Here is a 20905-nt window from a genome sequence, read left to right as displayed (position 1 = left end):
CATAAGCCAAAGAGCAGTTGGAAGGTGGGGGTTGATTTTCCTGGGGTGCAGTATTTGTCGGGTGAGAGTGTGGGTGGCAACATACGGGGTCCTCTGTGCTAACTTCCCCACCCCTTTTCTCAGGGGCTGCACCAACTACATTGACCTGGGCTCCTTCCTGATCAAGCCTGTTCAGCGTGTGATGCGCTACCCACTGCTGCTGATGGAGCTCCTGGGCGCCACACCCGAGTCTCATCCTGACCGTGCTCCCCTGGCAGCGGCTGTCCTTGCCGTCAAGGAGATCAACTGCAACATCAACGAGTCCAAAAGGCGAAAGGACCTGGGTGAGCTGTGGGGTGACGTGGGGAAAGGGGAGGAGCGGAACAAGCACCCACTTGAGACAAGCGAGTAAGCCATGTGGGGAAGATGGAAAGCAGACGAGCATCCCTGTGTGGAAGAATTGGTACTGTCCAGGGGTCAGCAAACTTTTTCAGCAGGGGGCCGTTCCACTGTCCCTCAGACCTTGTGGGGGGCCGGACTATATTTTGGAGGTGGGGCAAAATGAACGAATTCCTATGCCCCACAAATAACCCAGAGATGCATTTTAAATAAAAGGACACATTCTACTCATGTAAAAACACGCTAATTCCCAGACCGTCCACGGGCCAGATTTAGAAGGCGATTGGGCCAGATCTGGCCCCTGGGCCTTAGTTTGTCTACCCATAGTCTATGAAGACTGTGTGTACAGCAGGCTGGCGGGGGGACGGGGGAGATTGAGAAAGGCGAAGCGCCTTCTAGTGGCTGCTGGGAGTAATACCAGAAGTCCATTTGGTTTAACCCAGTCATGCTTAGTTGGCAGGATGCATTATCCAGTTATTGGTTACAAAGAGACAAATGTCGAAAAGCAAATGAGCCACTTACCTCTGGTGTTTGGAAGTGGTGGTGTACTTTTAAGCTAGGAGTGAACTGACCGAGGATTGTTTCTGGGCTGAGAGGGATGGCACAGTCCTTAATGGATCTTCTGTACTCTCAGGGGATTAGACCAGGTGGCCTTTGTTGTCCCCCACCACACCCTGTTATCCCACGACTCTTGGGTGCTTGACTCTTCCTTCCACTGCTCTCTTTCAGTGCTGAAGTACCGGAAGACTGATGATGACAGCCTCATTGAGAAGATCTCCAAGCTCAACTTCCATTCCATCATCAAGAAATCCAATCGCGTCAGCAGCCACCTCAAGCACCTCACAGGTTTTGCACCCCAGGTAAATGCTGAGATTGGCCACATGTCTATGGGGATCCATCACAAGCTCCACGGTACCTATCAAATCTCCTCTTCCTGTTACAGCTCAAGGATGAGGCTTTTGAGGAGACAGAGAAGAATTTCCGAATGCAGGAGCGGCTGATCAAATCTTTCATCCGGGACCTTTCTCTTTACCTTCAGCATGTCCGGGTGAATAAATATATTTGTAGGGGATGGGACAGGACCTTGTGAAGAATTGGGGACTCAGGTGGCCAGAGGGGCTGAGGGGATGGAGTGACTAGCAAACTTGAGGGTCCTGCCTTGGACAGCTTTGGGCAGAGGTTTCTGCATCATAGTCTTGCCTCTGGTTGTGGCTAGACTTGCAGGGGTTACAAACTGCTCCAGCCCCGCTGACATCTGTGTCTCTCTGCCCTCAGGAGTCCGCCTGTGTTAAAGTGACAGCAGCGCTGAGTATGTGGGACCTGTGCATGGAGAAAGGCAGTGCTGAGTTGGAACAGTTCCAGAAGGTCCACCGTCTTATCAGCGACCAGCTCTTCTCTGATTTTGTGAGTGAGGTCTTTGCTTCCTTCCTGGGTCAGGTGTTTCCTCCTCTCCTTTTGGGCACAGATTCACCTGACTGCAGAAACAGAAGGAAAAGAATTTTGGAAGAGGCTAGAAAAATATTTCAGTATGAGGGAAAAGGCATAGCGGGAGGTGGGGAGGAAGCCACTGGAAGGTGGAGGAGAGCTTGTGTCAAGGAGCTGGGATGGAAGAAATATTGCAAAATGGGCTTTCTCCTGAAATATGTATGGAGTGGTACTGGGCACAGCAGGTGCCCTTCTGCCTTTGTTGACACTACAAACAAATGTGTACAGTGGTACCTCTACTTGCGAATTTAATGTGTTCCGAACGCACATTTGTAAGTTGAAAAAAATTGTAAGTTGAATCCCATAGGAATGCATTGGGAGAAAAAATCGTAAGTCGAAGCAACCCTATCTAAAAATTCGTAAGTCGAAAAAATCCTATCTAAACAGCATCCAAGATGGCAGACGGAGCTCCGTTCATAAGTAGAAACATTCGTTTGTAAGTAGAGGTACCACTGTATTGTCATCTTCCTCCTCCCAAGGAATTTTCTCCAGCAAGATTGAAAAAAAATCCTTGCTTCCCTGTACTGCTTTCCCCCAGTACAGCTTGTACTGAAACTGTAACGAAATAATGATTTGCTAAAGAGACGTGTGGGGAAAAGAGCATGCTATTTTGATGTCCTTGTGCCCCTTGCAGAAGGAGCGCACAGAGCGGCTGGTGTTCTCCCCTCTGAATCAGCTGCTGAACATGTTTGCTGGGCCTCACAAACTTGTGCAGAAACGTTTCGACAAGCTCCTGGACTTCCACACGTGTACGGAGCGGGCCGAAAGGCTGAAGGACAAGCGGACCTTGGAGGAGCTGCAGTCGGCACGCAACAATTACGAGGCCTTGAATACGCAGCTGCTGGATGAGTTGCCCAAATTCCAGTGCTGCGCCAAGGAGCTCTTCACCAGCTGCCTGCGTGGCTATGCAGAGGCCCACTGTGACTTTGTGCACCTGGCGTTACAGGAGCTCCAGCCTCTGCTTTCCGTAAGTGTGCAAGAGAGGCTAGGACCATGCAGTCTGCCCATCCTGATTGGAGACTAACGAGGGTCAGAAGGAAAGAGCATATAGGGCTGCCTGATTTGCCCTGTTGAATTTGCTCTGTATTTTCAACAAATGCCCTCCAGTTGGGGTGGAGGAGGAAAAGGCACACTCTAGGTCAGCACAGTGCTATTTAAAAGTTGCCTTCTGTGCTGGGATTTCATATTGGCTGTTGTTTTCTCTCTCTGGTGCCTTTGGACCTTCTATCCTCAAATCACCTCCGCTAGTCCGATGGTTGTAAGTGACTATTGTGCTTTATACAATCTCTGAATTCCCATGAGTTTATTCTTTGCCCGAGACTGTAAATGCCACTAGGAAAAATGGCAATAGGAAGGCTTTGTTGAGCACAGGAAGCTGCCTTTTATACTGAGTCAGACCCATCGGTCCATCTAACTTAGTATTATCTACGTTGACGGGCAGTGGCTCTCAAGGGTTTTAGGCTGGAGCCCTTCTCGGCCCTACCTGGAGATGTCAAGGATTGAACCTGTGACCCTTTGCATCCAAAGCATGTGCTCCACCCCTGAGCTATAGCCCTTCCCTTATAGGCCCTCTGAAATGGAAGGCTCCTTGGGATGACTATCTTGATGTTGATAATGGGCTCTATTAATAAGGAAAAGAAGGCACCAGATCCTGGGTTTCTAGAGCTGTCTCTGGGTCTTCCCTGCCCGGAGCATGGCTTCATAGTGGCCTGTCTCTTGTGCCTAACCGGGCTCCCCGTTTCCACTGTTCTGACGGCCCTGCTGCTCTCTCTCCTAGCTGCTGCAGGTGGTTGGCAAAGAGGGGAATCTGGTTGCCATCTTCCAGGAAGAGCATAGCCGCGTCCTCCAGCAGCTGCAGGTCTTCACTTTCTTCCCCGAGAGCACCCCCGCTGCCAAAAAGCCCTTTGAGAGGAAAAGCCTGGAGCGCCAGTCAGCACGGAGGCAGCCGCTTCTGGGAATGGTGAGCAACTGTGGGGGCAACAATGGGCGTGGGGGGGGCACTGTCCAGTGAGGAACCAGGGCCAGGCAAAGAGCACTGTGTGTCACTGCATTGCCGTCCCCATCACTGTTTGGTGCTGTCGCTTCCCTTGCAGCCCAGCTACATGCTGCAGTCGGACGACCTCCGCGCCGCCTTGCTGTCTCGGTACCCCCCTGACAAGCTCTTCCAGGCTGAGCGCAATGTCAACGCCGCTCAAGAGTTGGACATTTCATTGCTGGAGGGTGATCTGGTGGGGGTCCTTAAGAAGAAGGACCCCATGGGCAGTCAGAACCGCTGGCTCATTGACAATGGAGGTGAGTGGAAGCCTCTCTTGGGCTCCAGGCAAACTGTGGGACCACCTCCTGTCCAGAGGAGCTTGTTCTGTATCTATTCTTTAATTTGTGCGGGTTCCGCACTCCCACCCATCTGGCACTAGGTGTGCTTATTTCTAAATCCTGTTCTTTCCAGATATCAAAGTCGCTCTGGTAGAGCTTCAAATTCCTCTTTTAATGACAAATCTCTGTCCAGCTGCTTATCACTCTCCCTAGTGGCCTCGGGAGCTATATTTACTGCTAAGCAGGCTGCTGAGTCCCTACAGGCCCCAGTTCTTTTCCTTTCACCTGGCTTTAAAAATGCCACAAATATTCTCCTTTTTATGCGCACGCAGCAGCAGTGCACACTCTCCACCTCCCCAGTTCAGGTTGGTGGTTATCAGTGTTGGTCCAGTGTCCACAATCATACAGAAATCTGGTGTTGGAAGGCACCGGCCATGGCCTGCCTGTGCTTCTGATTTCCAACCTTCCCTCTACAGTGACCAAGGGCTTTGTGTACAGCTCCTTCCTGAAGCCATACAACCCACGATGCAGCCACTCAAATGTTTCTGTGGGCAGCCATTCCTCAAGTGAATCCGAGCACAGCGGCTCCTCATCTCGTGGCAGCAGCACGCCAAGCAGCATAGTGAGCAACGCATCTGCAAACAGCCCTCAGAAACCTCTGCAGGACTCTGGCTTCCAAGGGGATTTAATGAGCTCCTTGCAGGCCCTTTCAGAGGTGGATGCTGCTGACCAACCTAAGACGGGTCCCGTAGACTCTGCTCAGCCACCCCGCGCCATTCCGGCATCCCGCCGATACAGTAACCCCGACCCACGCAATGGCCTTCCGGCCCGGCCCAAGGCCAGGGCGACTCCTTCGCTGGAGAATGGCAACTTGAGGCCGAGGACCAGCGAATCTAAGGGGAACCAGGTGAGAGGCTTATTTCTGTTTCTGTTAATGGGCCATTTCTAATTTGACTGGCTAGCTAGCACAACCAAGGCTTCCTCTGAAAATGAGCATATTGGAAGCCCAGAGTGAGTTCTGTTCCATCTAATTCAGTACAGCTAATTCTTGGGACTTTATATATTCATATTGTATGGGCTAAGATATTTTTAGCCTGCTTTTCAATTTGACAACAAAATTCCCAAAGCAGGAGCTTACAGTGTAAAAAAAAGGGGGGAGGGGGACGACCTGGGACTTATTCTGTGGGGCTTTGAATGGTACCGCATGTTTCTTCCTACTTTTCCACTGACCTCCTCCCCGTTCTTTCTACTTTGAGGTCTACTATGCTGTTTACACTTTTACGGGACGGAACTCAAATGAACTGAGTGTCACTGCCAATCAGAGACTAAGGATTCTGCAGTTTGAAGACATCACGGGGAACCAGGAGTGGTGGTTGGCAGAGGCACACGGGAAGAGGGGCTATGTGCCATCCAGTTACATTCGGAAGACTGAGTACACGTGAAGGATGTGTGTCTGGAGTTGCCAGAAACTGCTGCCTTAATCGCGGTTGGAACCAGGCTGAAGAGGGAGGCCTTGTGCTCTCCATCCCCTTCCCAGTTGGTTTCAATTGGATACATTTTTGGGGAGCCAAACCAGGTTTCCCGTGAAGTTGAATGAAGTGCTTCCATGGGGTTCTGCTGTTTTACCCTAATGAGACTGAACCTCTCTGTGCCTGGTCCTGAGGGGCTGTGCCCCTACCCTCGAGCATTGCCGTGTGGAGTTTATTCCCCCTTGAAGTAGGTGTTTCGTCTCCTTTGACTAACAAGTTTCAGACTAGCTCCCAATTAGGCAACTGTGAGGCATCTGGCAAATGGTAACCCAGGGGGCTGGGTGATGGGGGTGCCCTGCCAGATCAGTCTAAGGATCCATCTTACCTGCTTCCCAGTAACCAGCCTCATGCTTCTAGGAGCCCGTAGGCAATGGCCCCCTCATCTGCCCATTTGTCCCCCAGCAATTGGTATGCAAAAGTCTGCGCTGTCTCTGAACTTAGATGTTCCATTTAGCTATCACGGCATGAAACAGTTGCAAGACTGAAGATCCGCTGGTCTCTTGTTCAGTAGTGGATCTAATACAAAGACAGGTTGCAATTTTGTTTTCCTACAGACTGCAATGTTGTATGCAAAGGTGCTGGAGATTAGCTACTGAAAACGAGAGTGCTTTCTTTCTCTCAGTGTTATTTGGCATTGGCTGTTGCAAAGTGCATAAGGGCTCCTTCACACAGCTTCAGGTGGGATCTGGTGGCACACCTTGGATGCTGTGTGTGTGTGTGTGTGTGTGTGTGTGTGTGTGTAGACCACCTGGCCCCAAGTCAGAGTTTTTAGGGGGGGTTATTTCTGCTCCAAGATAAAAGAGCAGAGAATAACAGCTGCATTGTGCCTCCTGAGCTGCTGTTTTGTAAATAAAAACTTTTTCTGACATGTCTTGAATGATTCATGCACAGTCCGTTTCCCCCCCCCTTTTGCGTTACCCCTTCTCCTTGTGACAGCAAGCAGCTTGCCTCAACTCGAGGACACAAACAGCAAGATTGTCAGGAACAATTAAATATTATGATGGTCCAGGGATGAATGGCAACAGTACTGGCAAAATGGGAGATTGACCTATAAGAGTAAGAGCCACTTATGCCTAACTTTCCTTTGTGTCAAGGAAAATCCTTCTGGAATATTGGGAAGGGTGGGAACACCCAATAGCAAGAAAAGCAAACTTGTATTTTCATACTTTGCTTCCCCAGTGCCTGGTGCATTTGGGGGAAGTCTAGGGCCAGGAACATGCAAGAAACATTTGCCCCGCTTCAGTAATTATTGTCCGTTTTATTGTATTTTAAATACAGCGTAAGATGCCTCGGGAACTTGGGTCAGTAGACAGAAAACTTTTTTAAAAAACCCAGTGCACCCCACATTTGAAACACCTTGTGACAGCAAATTTAAAAGAAGGCTACAGAGACTGGACTGTTTGGGACAGGATTCCCAAAAAAATTATTAGTCACCACCTTTCCAGCACATCTCCGTGTACTAAGTGTTGTGAAGTTCTAATTTGTCACCTAAATCCTCTCCACCCCACCTCCAGATGAAGGTGTGAAACCCCATGCAAGGAGGAGGAAACTGAAGCTGCCGGTATCCCCAAAGAAACATGAATCTGGAAGGTGGTGCGTGTTTGGGGGCAGGGGGTGATAAACGGAACCAGTTAAGACTAAAAACACCACCAGCTTGTTTTTGCCTACTTCATATCACCGTGAATTGTATGGGAACTTCTGCGCTGTGTCTTGAAACAGAGGAGGAGTGGTAGAGCTTCAGTTGATCTTTTCTATCTTGGAGGGCGATGGTAAAAGGGCACCCCTTCTGCAGAACCATGGTTGGCTTGTAGGCAGTGCTTCAGTTCAGGGCCAAGAAAATATCAGGTAGCTGTCCGTGAAGATACAAGCCGGTTGAGTGTAGCGTGCCCAGAAACTGTATTACGATACAATCTGTGCTTCAGGCATAATATCACTGCCGGTACAGACAGTGTTGGCACCCAGTCAAAGGGGGCCAAAAGTCCAGGAAAAGCTACCACAGGGAGGCATGAAGCTGGCCTTGGTCTTGCTGCCCTTGTCCTCTACATGGCAGTGTCGTGGCTTCCTACAATTCCAGCATCCTTGGCCATTCCTGCAAAGATGCTTTGCTGTTTAAGCAGATGATCAGGGCTGTCAAACTCCACAATCCTTCCTGCCTGAAGCACCATCACCCTGGAGTGGAGAGAGAGAGACATCCAAGATTGAGCACAAGCACCCATATCTAGTTGCGCACAGCTTCTAGCACCTTCCAGGATAGCAGTCAGAAACTAAGTGGTGTCAATCTGTATGGCCCCCGCAGCAAAAGAAAAGTTGACACCAGCAATTCTAAAACTGACCCCGCCATCTACATTCCTGAGGAAAAGAAGTGGAAACTGCAAAAGGGTGGCTCCAGAGGAGGGAGTTTCTGGAATGGGAAAGGGAAAGTGGCCAGAGGGTGGAGGGAAGGATAAGAATCCCTTCAATAGTACACAGCAGACTGATCTGGGTAAATAATTATTGGCATTGATGGTCAACCTGGCTTGCGTGGTGGGGTTGAACGTATTCCATCCCTTAATGATTCACCACTTCACTTTCAAAAATATGGGAGTCACTGAGCTAATAGTGCATCCAATATTTTATACAGGGATTTCTGTATCCGATTGCTCACCCTGAAAGGTCATCATCCTATCACATGAACTTTTGTTTTGCAGAGTTATTTTATTTCTGAGTTGAGTGGGAAGCACAGGCTCAGCCATTGTCCCAAAAGGTTGGGCTGATGGAGCCATTGCAGCTCCAAAGGCTTCTCTGTTTTGTTATATTCTCCTTTGGAAGTATTGGTTACTGTAAAGCAGATTTAATGAGGTCATCGCTTTCCTTCCAGATTTGCTTTGTAGCAACTTACAGCCCAGTCTTGGATGCCAAATGTCGTTAAAAGGTTTATAGAAATCCATTGTTCTTCTTGTTGTTTATGTGCTTGCAGCTAAAAGCCAACCTGAGAAGGGATTTGCTTTCCCAGGAAAAAATTGACCTGCACAGCATTTACTGTGCTTTTCAAGCATTTGTTTAATGCAGGCTTATGAAAACAACAGGCTTCTTTTCTAAAGTTATATCTCACTGCGCTGCATGCTCAGTTATTTCTCTTGTTTGACTATCAAAGAAAACCATTTGTATGCAGTAGGCCTCCGAATACAAGTTGCTGGAAACCACGGTTGGAGAGAGTGCTGTTGGGCTGAGATCATGCTTGTGGGTTGTGGGCCAACAGGCACCTGGTTGGCCACTGTGAGAACAGGATGCTGGACTGGGTGGGCCTTTGGCCTCATCCAGCAGGCTCTTCCTATGCTCACTAACCATTCTGCTTAAAAGCTTTTCACTCATGGACTTCAAATATTGGCTTCCTTCAGGATTGTGTGTCAACATATGTAAGGATACTGTATTTAGTACAGCCCACAAACTATCTGGATTTAGATTTCCAAATGTCAGTTCTAGGAGCATCCAGTGGAAGTTTTAGTGGGATGATTACTGAATGACAGTTTACTCCATGCAATTCCACTGTTGCTATAGGTCAGTGTTTCTCAAACTTGGGTCTCCAGCTGTTTTCGGACTACAACTCCCATCATCCCTGACCACTGGGGGTCCTGGTAGCTAGGAATGATGGGAATTGTAGTCCAAAAACAACTAGAGACCCAAGTTTGGGAAACAAGTGCTGTAGGCGCCTCATCCACTGTTGGCCGAGGGGACCTTTGCTGCTTTTTCGTGAGACCATGAAACCCTGAACCATTACAGCTGTGGATAATGAGAGAACGCCACTCCAAATCACACCAGATTTCACATAACATGCCCACAACCCCACAAACTGTACCTGTGGCTATCCATAATGGTGTGCAACCGATGGGCAATGGTGAGCACCGTGCAGTCTGCAAACTCGCTCCGGATTGTCTCTTGGATCAGGTAGTCAGTCTCCATATCCACAGCTGCTGTGGCCTCATCCAGAATCAGGATTTTGGATTTACGGAGGAGAGCCCGTGCCAGACAGACAAGTTGCCTTTGCCCCACGCTGTGGAAACAAGATCCGCCCATCAATAGCTAAATGGATGCAGCTGCCTGCAAGGGGCTAGTGTAAGTATCATCATGCTCTCCCAACAGTCTCTCAACTCTTAGGATGGGAGCACCGCACAGTAGCCCATATCACCCTTCCCATACCTCAGGTTGTCTCCTGCTTCGCTCACTAGATGGGATAGTCCTTCAGGCAGGCTGTGTACATAAGACTTCAAGTGTGCCAGCTCCAGAGCGTGCCAGACTTCTTCATCCGAGTGCTGGTCAAATGGGTCCAGGTTCATGCGCAAGCTCCCCGAAAAAAGAACAGGATCCTGTAGGTGCAGGCACAAGAGGCTTAAGGCAGGCGCGACTGGAAGCAGCAGCATGGCTAGGCTGAACCAAAGTGGTGGTCTTCCTTTCAGCCACACCCAAGTGCTGAACAGTGAGCTACGGCATAGATAGGGTGAAGTAGGCAGGGTTCTTCAGCATACCATCTCTGGGATCCAAAAGCTACAGTTTAAGCCGGCATGGATGGTCTTCCACTAGGTATAGTCTTGGTCTGCAGCCATATATGCTTTGGGGGTGTAGAACATTCATGATGGGCCCTACAAATTACCCCCTTCTATTCATGCCCACTTATTCCACTGTGTTACAAAGTAGGAGATGGTATTTGCCATCTCATCAATATAGCAGTGGAGGACACAGGTCTAATAAGGCTTCCCCTTGCATACTGCTAGACCGTTTTGTCCAAACCATGTGCACCTGATGTCATATATGACCTCAGTTGAGGGGGCAAGTAAAAACAGGCTGGGTCAAAAAGTGGTTTGCAGTGCATGGCACTTTGAAGCCCTAATTATCATTTGCTTCTTAGGGGGCTGTAAAAGATTAAAGGTAAAGGGACCCCTGACCATTAGGTCCAGTCGTGACCGACTCTGGGGTTGTGGCGCTCATCTCATGTTATTGGCCGAGGGAGCCGGTGTACAGCTTCCAGGTCATGTGGCCAGCATGACAAAGCCACTTCTGGCGAACCAGAGCAGCACACGGAAACGCCGTTTACCTTCCCCGCTGTAGCGATACCTATTTATCTACTTGCACTTTGACGTGCTTTCGAACTGCTAAGGTGGCAGGAGCTGGGACAGAGCAATGGCAGTTCACCCCATCGCGGGGATTCGAACCGCCCACCTTCTGATCGGCAAGGCCTAGGCTCAGTGGTTTAACCCACAGCGCCACCCGCGTCCCAGTAAAAGATTACTGAGGGTTTTTAAGCACCATGCACAGCATGCATGCCCCTGAATAGTTTAATTTCAAACCATGTGGGCAAAAACTGGCCACCTGGTGTCATCCATGTGATATTCTCCACCCCTCTCAGCTAGAGTGGGGTGGAACAGCATGGGAAGCCCTCCTCCACAGGAATCAGCAGCATCAATGCAATAAGGGAGGACACCCCACACAGAACTTGGTATTGGTACTCCACTCCCTCCCTCCAAGCAGCCAAAGCCTGGCTCCTGCTTCTTCAAGCCAGGTTTACTGGATGTCTCACCTGTGGGATGATGGTGATGTTCCGGCGCAGGTCATGAAGTCCAAGTGTTGCTATGTCGAGCCCGTCAATCAGGATTTTGCCTCCAGCTGCCTCCAGGATGCGAAAGAGGCAGTTAGTGAGCGAGGATTTCCCAGCCCCGGTTCGGCCCACGACACCAACCTGAAGCAAGAGCATCTCAAGGGTTAGATAAACCAAACCGCTTTTATTTCTCAGTTATCCTTTCCTGGTTCATTCCTCCAACTAGACAGGATGTTGCATCTCTGCTCCAGTTCCTGTCGGACAGGTCTGTGTTGGTTCTGAACTTTGAGCTAAGAGAATTATTCTTGGAAGCTGAGCAACCTAGAGGTTTTCAGGTCCATGGGATGCAGGCTCAGCAAATAAAGGACAGTATCTGCTATGTTGTAAACAAGAGCTTTTCCCCACATGTGACTCCTTTTTTCTCCCAGTGTGTGCTACTCCCCTTCTCAGCAGCCTCAACCACCTGTTTACCTCCCCCCCCCCCCCGTGCCTCACCTTCTCTCTGCTCTGGATCTCACACTTGATCCCATTGAGAACCAGCTCCAGCCCAGGCCGATACCGCACTTGATAGTCTATAAATCTTATCTCTCCATTGTTGGGCCAGCCAGAAGGTGGTCTCTGGGCTGTTACCCATGGTGCCTGCAGGAGAAAGAATGGGCATCACACAAGATATGTTTGAATCATTGGGACCTTTCCCTCTCCCACAGCACAGCAATCTTGCAACCCCCCATCCCACATCACCACAGCTCCCCATACCTCATTTTCCACATGTGTGTATTCATGCACTCTCTCCACAGCCACAATGTTGGTCTCCAGCTCCGAAGTCATCCGCACCAGCCAGTTCAATGTTTGGGTGATCTGCATGGCAGTGGAAGTATCACTAAAACAGCCCTGGTCGTCCAGCCCTTCCCCTTCCCTGCCCCATACTTAAGAGAGCCTGTTGCATCCCATTTGGCCACATCTACAGACACAAGGAAGAAAGGCACAGGGGCATGTCTTCTTATGAGAATCCCTTTTTAAAGGCAGAGTGGCCTCCTCTCACACTCCCAATAGGAAGGCTTGGCATCATCATCATCATTACTACTATTTATTAATTAAATTAATATCCTGCCCTTCCTACTGAAGGGATCCAGGGCAGCAAACACACAAGTGATAATTAAAACATCTAAAAACAAATTCCAATACAGATGCAGACTGGGAAAGGTCTCTATTGAAAGACTTCGTTGAAAGAGATAGGCAACAGAGATGGTGCCCGTCAAATATTTAACAGGAGAAAATTCCAAAGCATAGTTGTCATAACAAGAAAGACTGGGTCCCTATACTGTGTGGAATAGACCCGATAAGATGGCATCTGCAGGAGGCTCTCACCTGCAAAGTGCAGTGATCACTGATGGGGTACATAAGGGGTGAGATTGTATTTTAGGTATCCTGATCCTAATCTGTCTATACCAGCACCTTGAACTTAACCTGGCACCTAGCTTTGGGCTTCATGACAATAGGTTCTCCCTAACTCCATCTCTAATTCACTTTATTTTCCACACCTGATGGTTTATGAAAACAGGTAAAAAATAAATTGCAAGGAAACCCCCCAAATTAGGCACTAGATCCCTAGCTTGCATATCAATGCGCCTTACAAAGTCCCAGTATAGCCATTACTCTGGCCGCTTGTAGCCTCAGTCACTTACATTGAGAGCTGAAGAGACAGAGAGTCCCACAATGCCACTGTCCAAAGTATCCTTAGAGAAGACTGCCAGTAGCGCTGCAAAGAAAACCACCAGGTTCCCCACAAATTCTAGGCGCACAGCCAGCCACCTGTAAGGGGGAACAAATGCGGAAGGGAAAGGTGAGGGCTCCATCAGTGCTGCAACCTGCAGCATCTCAAATCCAGCCACTGCCATTGGGTAGAGGAGGTGCTCCTGCTTTCACTTCAGAGTCAGATTTTAACAATTGGCTTCTGGCAGTGATGCCTAAGCACACCCTCCTGATCTCCCAAATGCTCAGCCTGTACAAGCCCACTTAGGGTCATGTGAGAAAGAAAGGCATGTCACTTTGAAGTAACCTGGATAAACTGCACACCTAGAGAGGCTTCACCAGGCCAACAGAAAACTGTACAGTACTTTGCTTTTTGAGGACTGGGGGCACCTTTTCAGCTTGGGGGCCACATTCCCCTCTGGGCAAAGTTGCAAGGGCCATGTGCTACTGGTGCGCAGGGGCAGAGGCAAAGGTGGCCAGAACTATGGGTGTAAAATTTACCTTTGTATGGCAGGCTAGTTTCTACACACACTCCTACACCCCAACACCCATCCTCCATCCAGAGAACCGAAGGCATGGCCAGAGTTCAAGGACACATTCCAGCCTGGCAAAAATATTCAGGGTCTGAAATGGAGCGAGGGAGGGGTGTGGCCTGGGCGGAGGTGTAAGGCACAGAGGACTGGATTTGACCCGACCCCATAGCCTGAAGTTCCCAACTCCCTGATTTAGAGAATAGGCCAAAACTTTCTGCATCACAGCCTCACCTGTTGGAAACGATCCAAGAGTATACAGACTTCTGGTTGATGTCCACAAGCTCCTCATTGTGTTTCAGGAAACGTTCCTGGTGCCCGTAGGCCCGGATGACAGAGAGGCCCGACACTGTTTCACTGAAGTGGGAATAGACGGGAGACCGGGTGACCGAGTCCAAACGCCGCAGCTGGCGGGAGGTGGCCACATAGAACCGCTAGGAGCAGAGAAATGCACAAGTGAAAGCCACAAGCAAAACAGAGACCTCCTAGCCTTACCATTATCCCTCACTCCTAAAACCATTGCTTGCAGCAGACCCTCCAAGTGTCCCAATTTTCCAGGGACAGTCCCGTATTTACAGAAGCCATCCCAGTTTCTGGTTTGATTCCAGAATGTCCTGCTTTTCCTTAGGACGTCCCTATTTTCATCAGAGAAATGTTGGAGGGTATGGTATGCAACCCACCCGAGCCAAGGAGATAAGTAACTATACAACTTTTAGAAGACATCTGAATACGGAAGTTCTTTATGTTTATTTTTTATGTTTTTAAAAATGTTGGAAGCAACATATGGGGCAACCCAGTCAGATGGGTGGGGAATGAATGAAATAATAATAATAATAATAATAATAATAATAATAATAATAATAGATTATTATTAAGATTATTATTGAACAGGATGTCCCTATTTTCATTGGATAAATGTTAGCAGGTATGTTGCAGTTGTTACTTAATATTTTGCCACTGAGAGAATAGGACTATGCCATTCTACAGCTTCAGATGTGTTTGGAGAGTCTGCCTTCTGAGAGGAAATGCTAAATCGGTTCTGGGACTCAAGTTTTGCTTTATTATACCCAAGCATCAGTTTTTCAATGGTGTTAGCCATAATCTATTGTTAACTAGTAAGCCCATGCCAGGAGAGCTTTAGAAAGGTTTGATGGAGTCATTGTTTCTGGTGTGCTTTAAGAACATGGATTTCAGAGGGCTGGTGTCTGCAGTGACTTACAGCGCCTGTTTGTAAGCACATTAAATGTAAAGAAGCCCGTTCGGAAAATGAAAACTATCTGACGGTATTACATTGGCAGTTTTACATCATTCAAAAATACCTAATGCAGGGAGGAAGTCAACATAGCAGTTATGGAAATTGTTCCATCAGTGCAAGCATTTCAGCTTGCCAGACAAAATGTCCCCCTCTCCTCCTCTGCGTGCTATTTTGGGGGTTCTCCTGATCCCAACAGAGCCAGTTTTGGGCGGAGGAGAGGCAAAAGTCCCATTGCACTAGTGGAAGTCTTTGCATAGGGTTCTACTAGTGGGATTCAAACAGTTTGCAGTTTGACGAGATGGCCAAGGCTTAGCACTGCTGCAAGCTGAAAGGTGTGTTCTATTCTCCACTTGGTAATTTTGGTCACTCTCTTTTTTCAGCTGGCAAGGAGCATTGCTCCTTCCAGGCGCTGACATTCCGGACAGCAATATAGTTCTGCACTGGTATCAAGGATTTTGATTCTCTGCATTTCCCTAGTCATCACATACCGTGTTTCCCCTTTTTTAAGACACCGTCTTATAACATTTTTCCCTCAAAAAAACACACGGTGGCTTATTTTCAGGGGGTGTCTTTTTTTTTTAAAGTGCTGGTACAACTGGGTCCCACTGGCTCAGGACACTCGGCGCTCTCTTCCGCGCACATTATAAACACCACACTCTAGCCAACTGAGCTCTCCAGGTTTTACTGTCAACCAGGCTGGCAGCAGCTCTCCAGGATTTCAAACTTGGGGGTACCTGGGGGTTAAACCTGGGATCCTTCTGCATACAGAGCACAGGGTGCTCTGCCACTCTGTTATGGTCTTTTCCATTTTCTGCCTCTTCTATTTTTTCCCTTTCCCCTCCTACCCATCCTGAGTCAAGGGCTCTCCTTCCTTGGAGGCTTTTAAGCAGAGGCTGGATGGCCACCTGCCTCGGAGACAGATGTGCACACAGGGGGGGGGACTTTGTGAGGGAGGCTGTGACCCGTCCCACTCCAAGACGCTTGTGAGGGAAGCATGAGGGGGATGAGGCTTGGGCCATGCCCCTGGCACGCGCGCACAACCCCGACTGACGGACCAACTGAGGGAAGGGAGGGATGAAAGGGGAGGAGGGGGAGGGGAGCAGCTTCGGCCCTCAGTGAGGAGGCCGGGGCGGCTGAATGACGAGCCGAAGTGGAACCTTTTCTCTGTGGGGGGGGAGACGCGCGCGCAAACACACAGAGACGCACACACACACACCCCGAGAGAGAGAGGCGCGCGCGCGCGCGCACGCACACACCGACACACCGAGAGAGAGAGAGACGCATGGGGGAGAGAGAGAGAAAGAGGCGCGCGCACACACACCGACACACCGAGAGAGAGAGAGACGCATGGGGGAGAGAGAGAGAAAGAGACGCGCGCACACACACACACACACACACACACACCGACACACCGAGAGAGAGAGAGACGCATGGGGGAGAGAGAGAGAAAGAGACGCGCACGCGTGCACACACACCGACACACCGAGAGAGAGAGAGACGCATGGGGGAGAGAGAGAGAAAGAGACGCGCGCGCGCGCACACACACACACACACACCGAGAGAGAGAGAGACGCATGGGGGAGAGAGAGAGAAAGAGACGCGTGCGCACACACACACACACACACAGAGAGAGACGGACGCACAGGGAGAGAAAGAAAGAGACGCGCGCACACACAGAGAGAGTGCGGCTGCAGCGCTGACAAAGCACGAAGCAGCGCTGCACTTAGGGGACGATGGCCAGGGAGGGGGGCTGCGGGGTCGAGGCAACGTGTGAAAGGGAGGGATGGCGAGGAAGAAGTGGGGAGTGAACTGATCGGGGCTTTAACATGCCCGCACGTGCAAAAGGGAGGCTCAGAATGTGGAGATCGGTTCTGGCTGCTTCTCTTAAAGTGCGTAAGCAACGAGCCTCACTCTCTTTCCTCCTGCCGCTCGTGCCCTTGGTGCTCCGTGCAGCGCTGCTTCACGCTTTGTCAGCGCTGCAGCCGCCACCGCTTCCGGGCACCGACCCGACCCCGCAGGCTTCCTCCTCCTGCCGCGGCCAGCATTGCAGGAGCTGGGTCCTGCTGGCTGGTGCTCTGTGCGGCACTGCTGCACGCTTTATCGGCACTGCAGCAGCCACCGCCGCTTCCGGGCACTGACCCGACCCGGCAGGCTTCCTCCTCCTGTCGCGGCCGGCATGCTGGGTCCTGCTAGCTGGTGCGGAAGTATGGCTTATTTTCGGGGTATGTCTAATAGCTCTCAAATGGTTAAAAACCCTGCCATGGCTTACTTTCTGACTACGTATTAAAAAAGGGGAAACACGGTAACTAAGGGTTTGACTAAGTCTTTCTCAGAGCAGACCCACTGAAATTAATGAACCCAAGTTAGTAATGTCCATTAACTTCAGTGGACAAAGCAGGTAGGTATTGGAGCTGAAGCCCCAGGGCTCAAGCAACAGTTCTGAATGGATGCAACTTGGCAATAAAAGGAATGTCCGCTTCCAAAGAGGCTGGGCCCCAACTCACCTGAAGAAAGTAGTATATGATTCCCAGAGGCAGAATGACAATTGCAAAATAAGGTGTGGCCAGGCAGATTATAAACAGAGTGCTGAAAATCCCCAACAAGCAGTTAATCCAGGAGCGGAATGACATAGGAATGCTCTCATCCACAGTGAAAATGTCCTGCAGGGGGCAGAGAGGAGGGAGTTGACAAAAGAACCGAGAGTTGTTATCATGCTGTACAACCTAGATTCATGAGTGGCCACTTACAAACGAGAGTGGTTCAAAACGGAGCTGGAAACAAAGGTTTCGCTTTTAGGTCTATCTCACTTAACTTTATTTCTGCCATTTTTTTATTTTATTTTTTATTTTTTTATAATTGTTACATTATTTCACACAATTACTTTATGCAATGCTCACACACACTTTTTATGTGTTAATAGTCTTTTATTATCTGTATTATGTTTTATATTTCACTTCTATAAACTGCTTGGGTGTTCCCTGAATGTAGAGTGGTTTACAAATTCTGAGATTTGGGGGGGGGGGCGCTGAAATGCCAAAATTCTTCTAAACTTCATTCAACCAGTGCCCTTTTCTTCTATTACGAACTTACTCAGGTTTTCTCATTTGAATTCTCTCTCCTTAACTTTAAACATTTTTCTCATTATTCTCCCTAACCTACAAACTGGTTTTGTTGTTTGAAAGTTTCATTGGTACAACACTTTGCAATATAAGCTTTCTGCAAGCATTTCCTACATCTCAATATACAGTGGTGTCTCGCAAGACGAAATTAATTCGTTCCGCAAGTTATTTTGTATTGCGAAAATTTCGTCTTGCGGTTTTCCAATGTAAACAAATCAAAGCAAAAAAAAAAGTCTTGCGAAGCATGGCCATAGAAAAATTCGTCTTGCAAGTCAACAAAAAGATCACAAAACGCTTTCGTCTTGCGAGTTTTTCATTGCGTGAGGCACCACTGTATAAGATAATTTAGGCCTGATCCAGGGAGACCTCTGTGTGCACCGTTAGACACTCAGGACTGATTGGTGAATCACGTTCTCTGCTCAAGGGAGGGCTAGCTGTAGGAAACTCCCCAAGTGGAGCAAGGTACACAGGAGTGGAAGTAGTGGAGGATATAAATTGCAGCTGGATTGGGTCTGAATTCTTCTAATAAATTATGCTCTTTTTTCTGTTTCTTTTTTAGTTTTTATTTATAGTTTTCAAATTTATACATTTCACTAGTTCTCCAATCAATTTAACATTTCAAAATTTGACTTCTTTGCCCCTCTTTCTGCGGTTCCTTAAATTTATTTTTTAATATCTTCTGCATATCTAAATTCATTTAACTTGCAAATTTAATTATCTACTGTAAGTATATACTCTTATAAAACTGCAGGTTATTACAATAATCCTGCTAATGTTTTTATCTGTAAAGATTCAATATTATGCTTTTAAAGTATTTTTGTTATTTATATCAATATAAATAGTTTTTTAAAATAAGTAAGTCTCCAGAAAGATTCTTGCAAGGAACTTTTTAAATAAGTAAGTCTCCAGAAAGGTTCTTGCAAGGAACTTACAATCTAAATTGATAATGGAAAAATCTACAGGGGGTGGGGAGAGAGAAAGAGATTATTTTCCCATTATCTTGGTCCCACTGATTAAAACATGGTGATGGGAAACAGACCAAAGTTACACAATTTATAGCCCCGGGAAACCTAGCCATGAAAGGCACCCATCTTTTCTCTGCCTGTTAACTTCTTCATGTTTATATGATTTCAGCTTGAATCCCCCCCCCCAACCCCAAACTTTTTGATTAGCTTAAACCAGGACTGCAATGCTCAGGGTGCAATGCTGCTATAACAAGGACAACTGGCAAAAGTGTCTGGAAACTACTTCTGCTGCTGGACCTTGAAGGGATGGTCCAAACCAAGGGTGGTGCGCCAATCTGTTGCCCTCCATATGTTGCTGGACTCCAGCTCCCATCATCCCTCACCACTGACTGTGTTGCCTGGGGCTGATGGGAGCTGAGAGTCCAGGAACACCTCCAAACGGTTATACATCTGCAGTGAGTGCGTGTGCAGTTGTGCAAGGAAGGCTGGAATCTAAGCCCAATAGGGTCCCACAAGAATCTCAAAGCAGCACTTCCTCTATCATCAGCATATGTGCCCCCCATTCCCAGCACACACTCAGCAAGTTATAGCTTGAAGCACTTGCCAATTCCTCCTGGCCCAGTTAAAAACTTCAGCAATATTTACTTTTGAGTCTCTGCAAGCCTCAGAGCTTTGAAGGTGACCCGGAAACTATAATTAATCCAGAATGCGGCAGCTAGACCGGGAGCAGCTGCCGAGACCACATAACACCGGTCTTGAAAGACCTACATTGGCTCCCAGTACGTTTCCGAGCACAATTCAAAGTGTTGGTGCTGACCTTTAAAGCCCTAAATGGCCTCGGTCTAGTATACCTGAAGAAGCGTCTCCACCCCCATCGTTCTGCCCGGACACTGAGGTCCAGCGCCGAGGGCCTTCTGGCGGTTCCCTCACTGCGAAAAGCAAAGCTACAGGGAACCAGGCAAAGGGCCTTCTCTGTAGTGGCGCCCACCCTGTGGAACGCCCTCCCACCAGATGTCAAAGAGATAAACAACTACCAGACTTTTAGAGGACATCTGAAGGCAGCCCTGTTTAGGGAAGCTTTTAATGTTTAACAAATTATTGTATTTTAATATTTCTGTTGGAAGCCGCCCAGAGTGGCTGGGGAAACCCAGCCAGATGGGCGGGGTATGAATAATAAATTATTATATTATCACGGAGCGTGAGCTCATACCTTGGCAAACCTGTTCACGATGCGGCCTGTTGGTGTTGTGTCAAAGAAGCTCATGGGCACACGCAGGATGTTGGACAGCAGCCGCTCATGTAGGACCCGGGAGGCCCGGACAGCACCATGGGCAGCAAGAAGGGCTGAAGTCAGCAGGAAGAGAGCTAGAACAAATACATCCATTAGTATGCATGGGGAGATACTGGCATCAATAGCCTTAGGCCATTTGGTACTAGAGGGCAGGGATAGGAACCTGTGGCCCCTCCAGATGCTTTTCCTGACAACAACTTCCATCGTTCTAGAATCATTGGTTATGTTGGATAGGGCTAGTGGGAGATGGAGTTCCATGACATCTGGAAGACCACAGGTTATCCATCTCTGATCTAGGTGAAATATGGTCCAGTTCCATCTGCCTTGGTGTTGTGCCCTGATGATATCACCTCTATAGACCTCTAGTGGTGCCCTCTGCAAAATGCCAAAATGCCTTGATGCTCACCCTTAGTAACACACTACTGGGTATAGAAACCCTCTCAAGTGTTGCTAATTTGTTTGTCAATTTGTTGGAAGCTGTTGAGAGTGAGTGGGGCAACCTAGTCAAGTGGGCAGCATATAAATAATAAATTATTACTATTATTATTATTAATTATTATTGTGTCCTGAATCACACTCTAAGCATATATACTGGGGCCGAGTAAGATGCTTCAAGAGATCTAATAATATACAATACCTCCCCCCTCCCAAAAGCCCTAAGCTGCATGCACATTAATTAAAGACTTCAAAAATGATACAGTGGTACCCTGGTTCTTGAA

The 20905-nt window shown here is 48.4% G+C and overlaps 2 protein-coding genes across 6 annotated transcripts in view; one reads left to right on the top strand and one right to left on the bottom strand.

Annotated features, from left to right (window-relative positions):
* DNMBP (dynamin binding protein) overlaps nucleotides 1-6573 on the top strand; it is a 53814-nt gene extending 47241 nt beyond the window's left edge. For all 4 annotated transcript variants that reach the window (XM_035133837.3, XM_088670705.1, XM_035133839.3 and 1 more), the window contains 9 exons: nucleotides 124-323; nucleotides 1108-1238; nucleotides 1322-1426; nucleotides 1654-1782; nucleotides 2498-2830; nucleotides 3641-3823; nucleotides 3957-4155; nucleotides 4653-5083; nucleotides 5433-6573. In XM_035133837.3, coding sequence (XP_034989728.3) covers nucleotides 124-323; nucleotides 1108-1238; nucleotides 1322-1426; nucleotides 1654-1782; nucleotides 2498-2830; nucleotides 3641-3823; nucleotides 3957-4155; nucleotides 4653-5083; nucleotides 5433-5618 — 1897 coding nt within the window. In that variant the 3' untranslated portion in view covers nucleotides 5619-6573. The remainder of the gene's footprint in view (nucleotides 1-123; nucleotides 324-1107; nucleotides 1239-1321; nucleotides 1427-1653; nucleotides 1783-2497; nucleotides 2831-3640; nucleotides 3824-3956; nucleotides 4156-4652; nucleotides 5084-5432) is intronic.
* Nucleotides 6574-6946: 373 nt separating this feature from the next.
* ABCC2 (ATP binding cassette subfamily C member 2) overlaps nucleotides 6947-20905 on the bottom strand; it is a 36470-nt gene continuing 22511 nt past the window's right edge. For both annotated transcript variants that reach the window (XM_035133842.3, XM_035133843.3), the window contains 10 exons: nucleotides 20106-20260; nucleotides 17316-17471; nucleotides 13791-13990; nucleotides 12960-13086; nucleotides 12031-12132; nucleotides 11770-11913; nucleotides 11257-11415; nucleotides 9882-10048; nucleotides 9541-9735; nucleotides 6947-7874 (listed from right to left, as the gene is read on the bottom strand). In XM_035133842.3, the coding sequence (XP_034989733.3) occupies nucleotides 7745-7874; nucleotides 9541-9735; nucleotides 9882-10048; nucleotides 11257-11415; nucleotides 11770-11913; nucleotides 12031-12132; nucleotides 12960-13086; nucleotides 13791-13990; nucleotides 17316-17471; nucleotides 20106-20260 (1535 nt within the window). In that variant the 3' untranslated portion in view covers nucleotides 6947-7744. The remainder of the gene's footprint in view (nucleotides 7875-9540; nucleotides 9736-9881; nucleotides 10049-11256; nucleotides 11416-11769; nucleotides 11914-12030; nucleotides 12133-12959; nucleotides 13087-13790; nucleotides 13991-17315; nucleotides 17472-20105; nucleotides 20261-20905) is intronic.

This window comes from Zootoca vivipara, chromosome 5 (assembly GCF_965207765.1).
Source record: "Zootoca vivipara chromosome 5, rZooViv2.hap1.1, whole genome shotgun sequence".
Taxonomy (NCBI): domain Eukaryota; kingdom Metazoa; phylum Chordata; class Lepidosauria; order Squamata; family Lacertidae; genus Zootoca; species Zootoca vivipara.
Note: the sequence above shows the minus strand (reverse complement) of the source record. Positions and strands in the feature narration are given on the sequence as shown.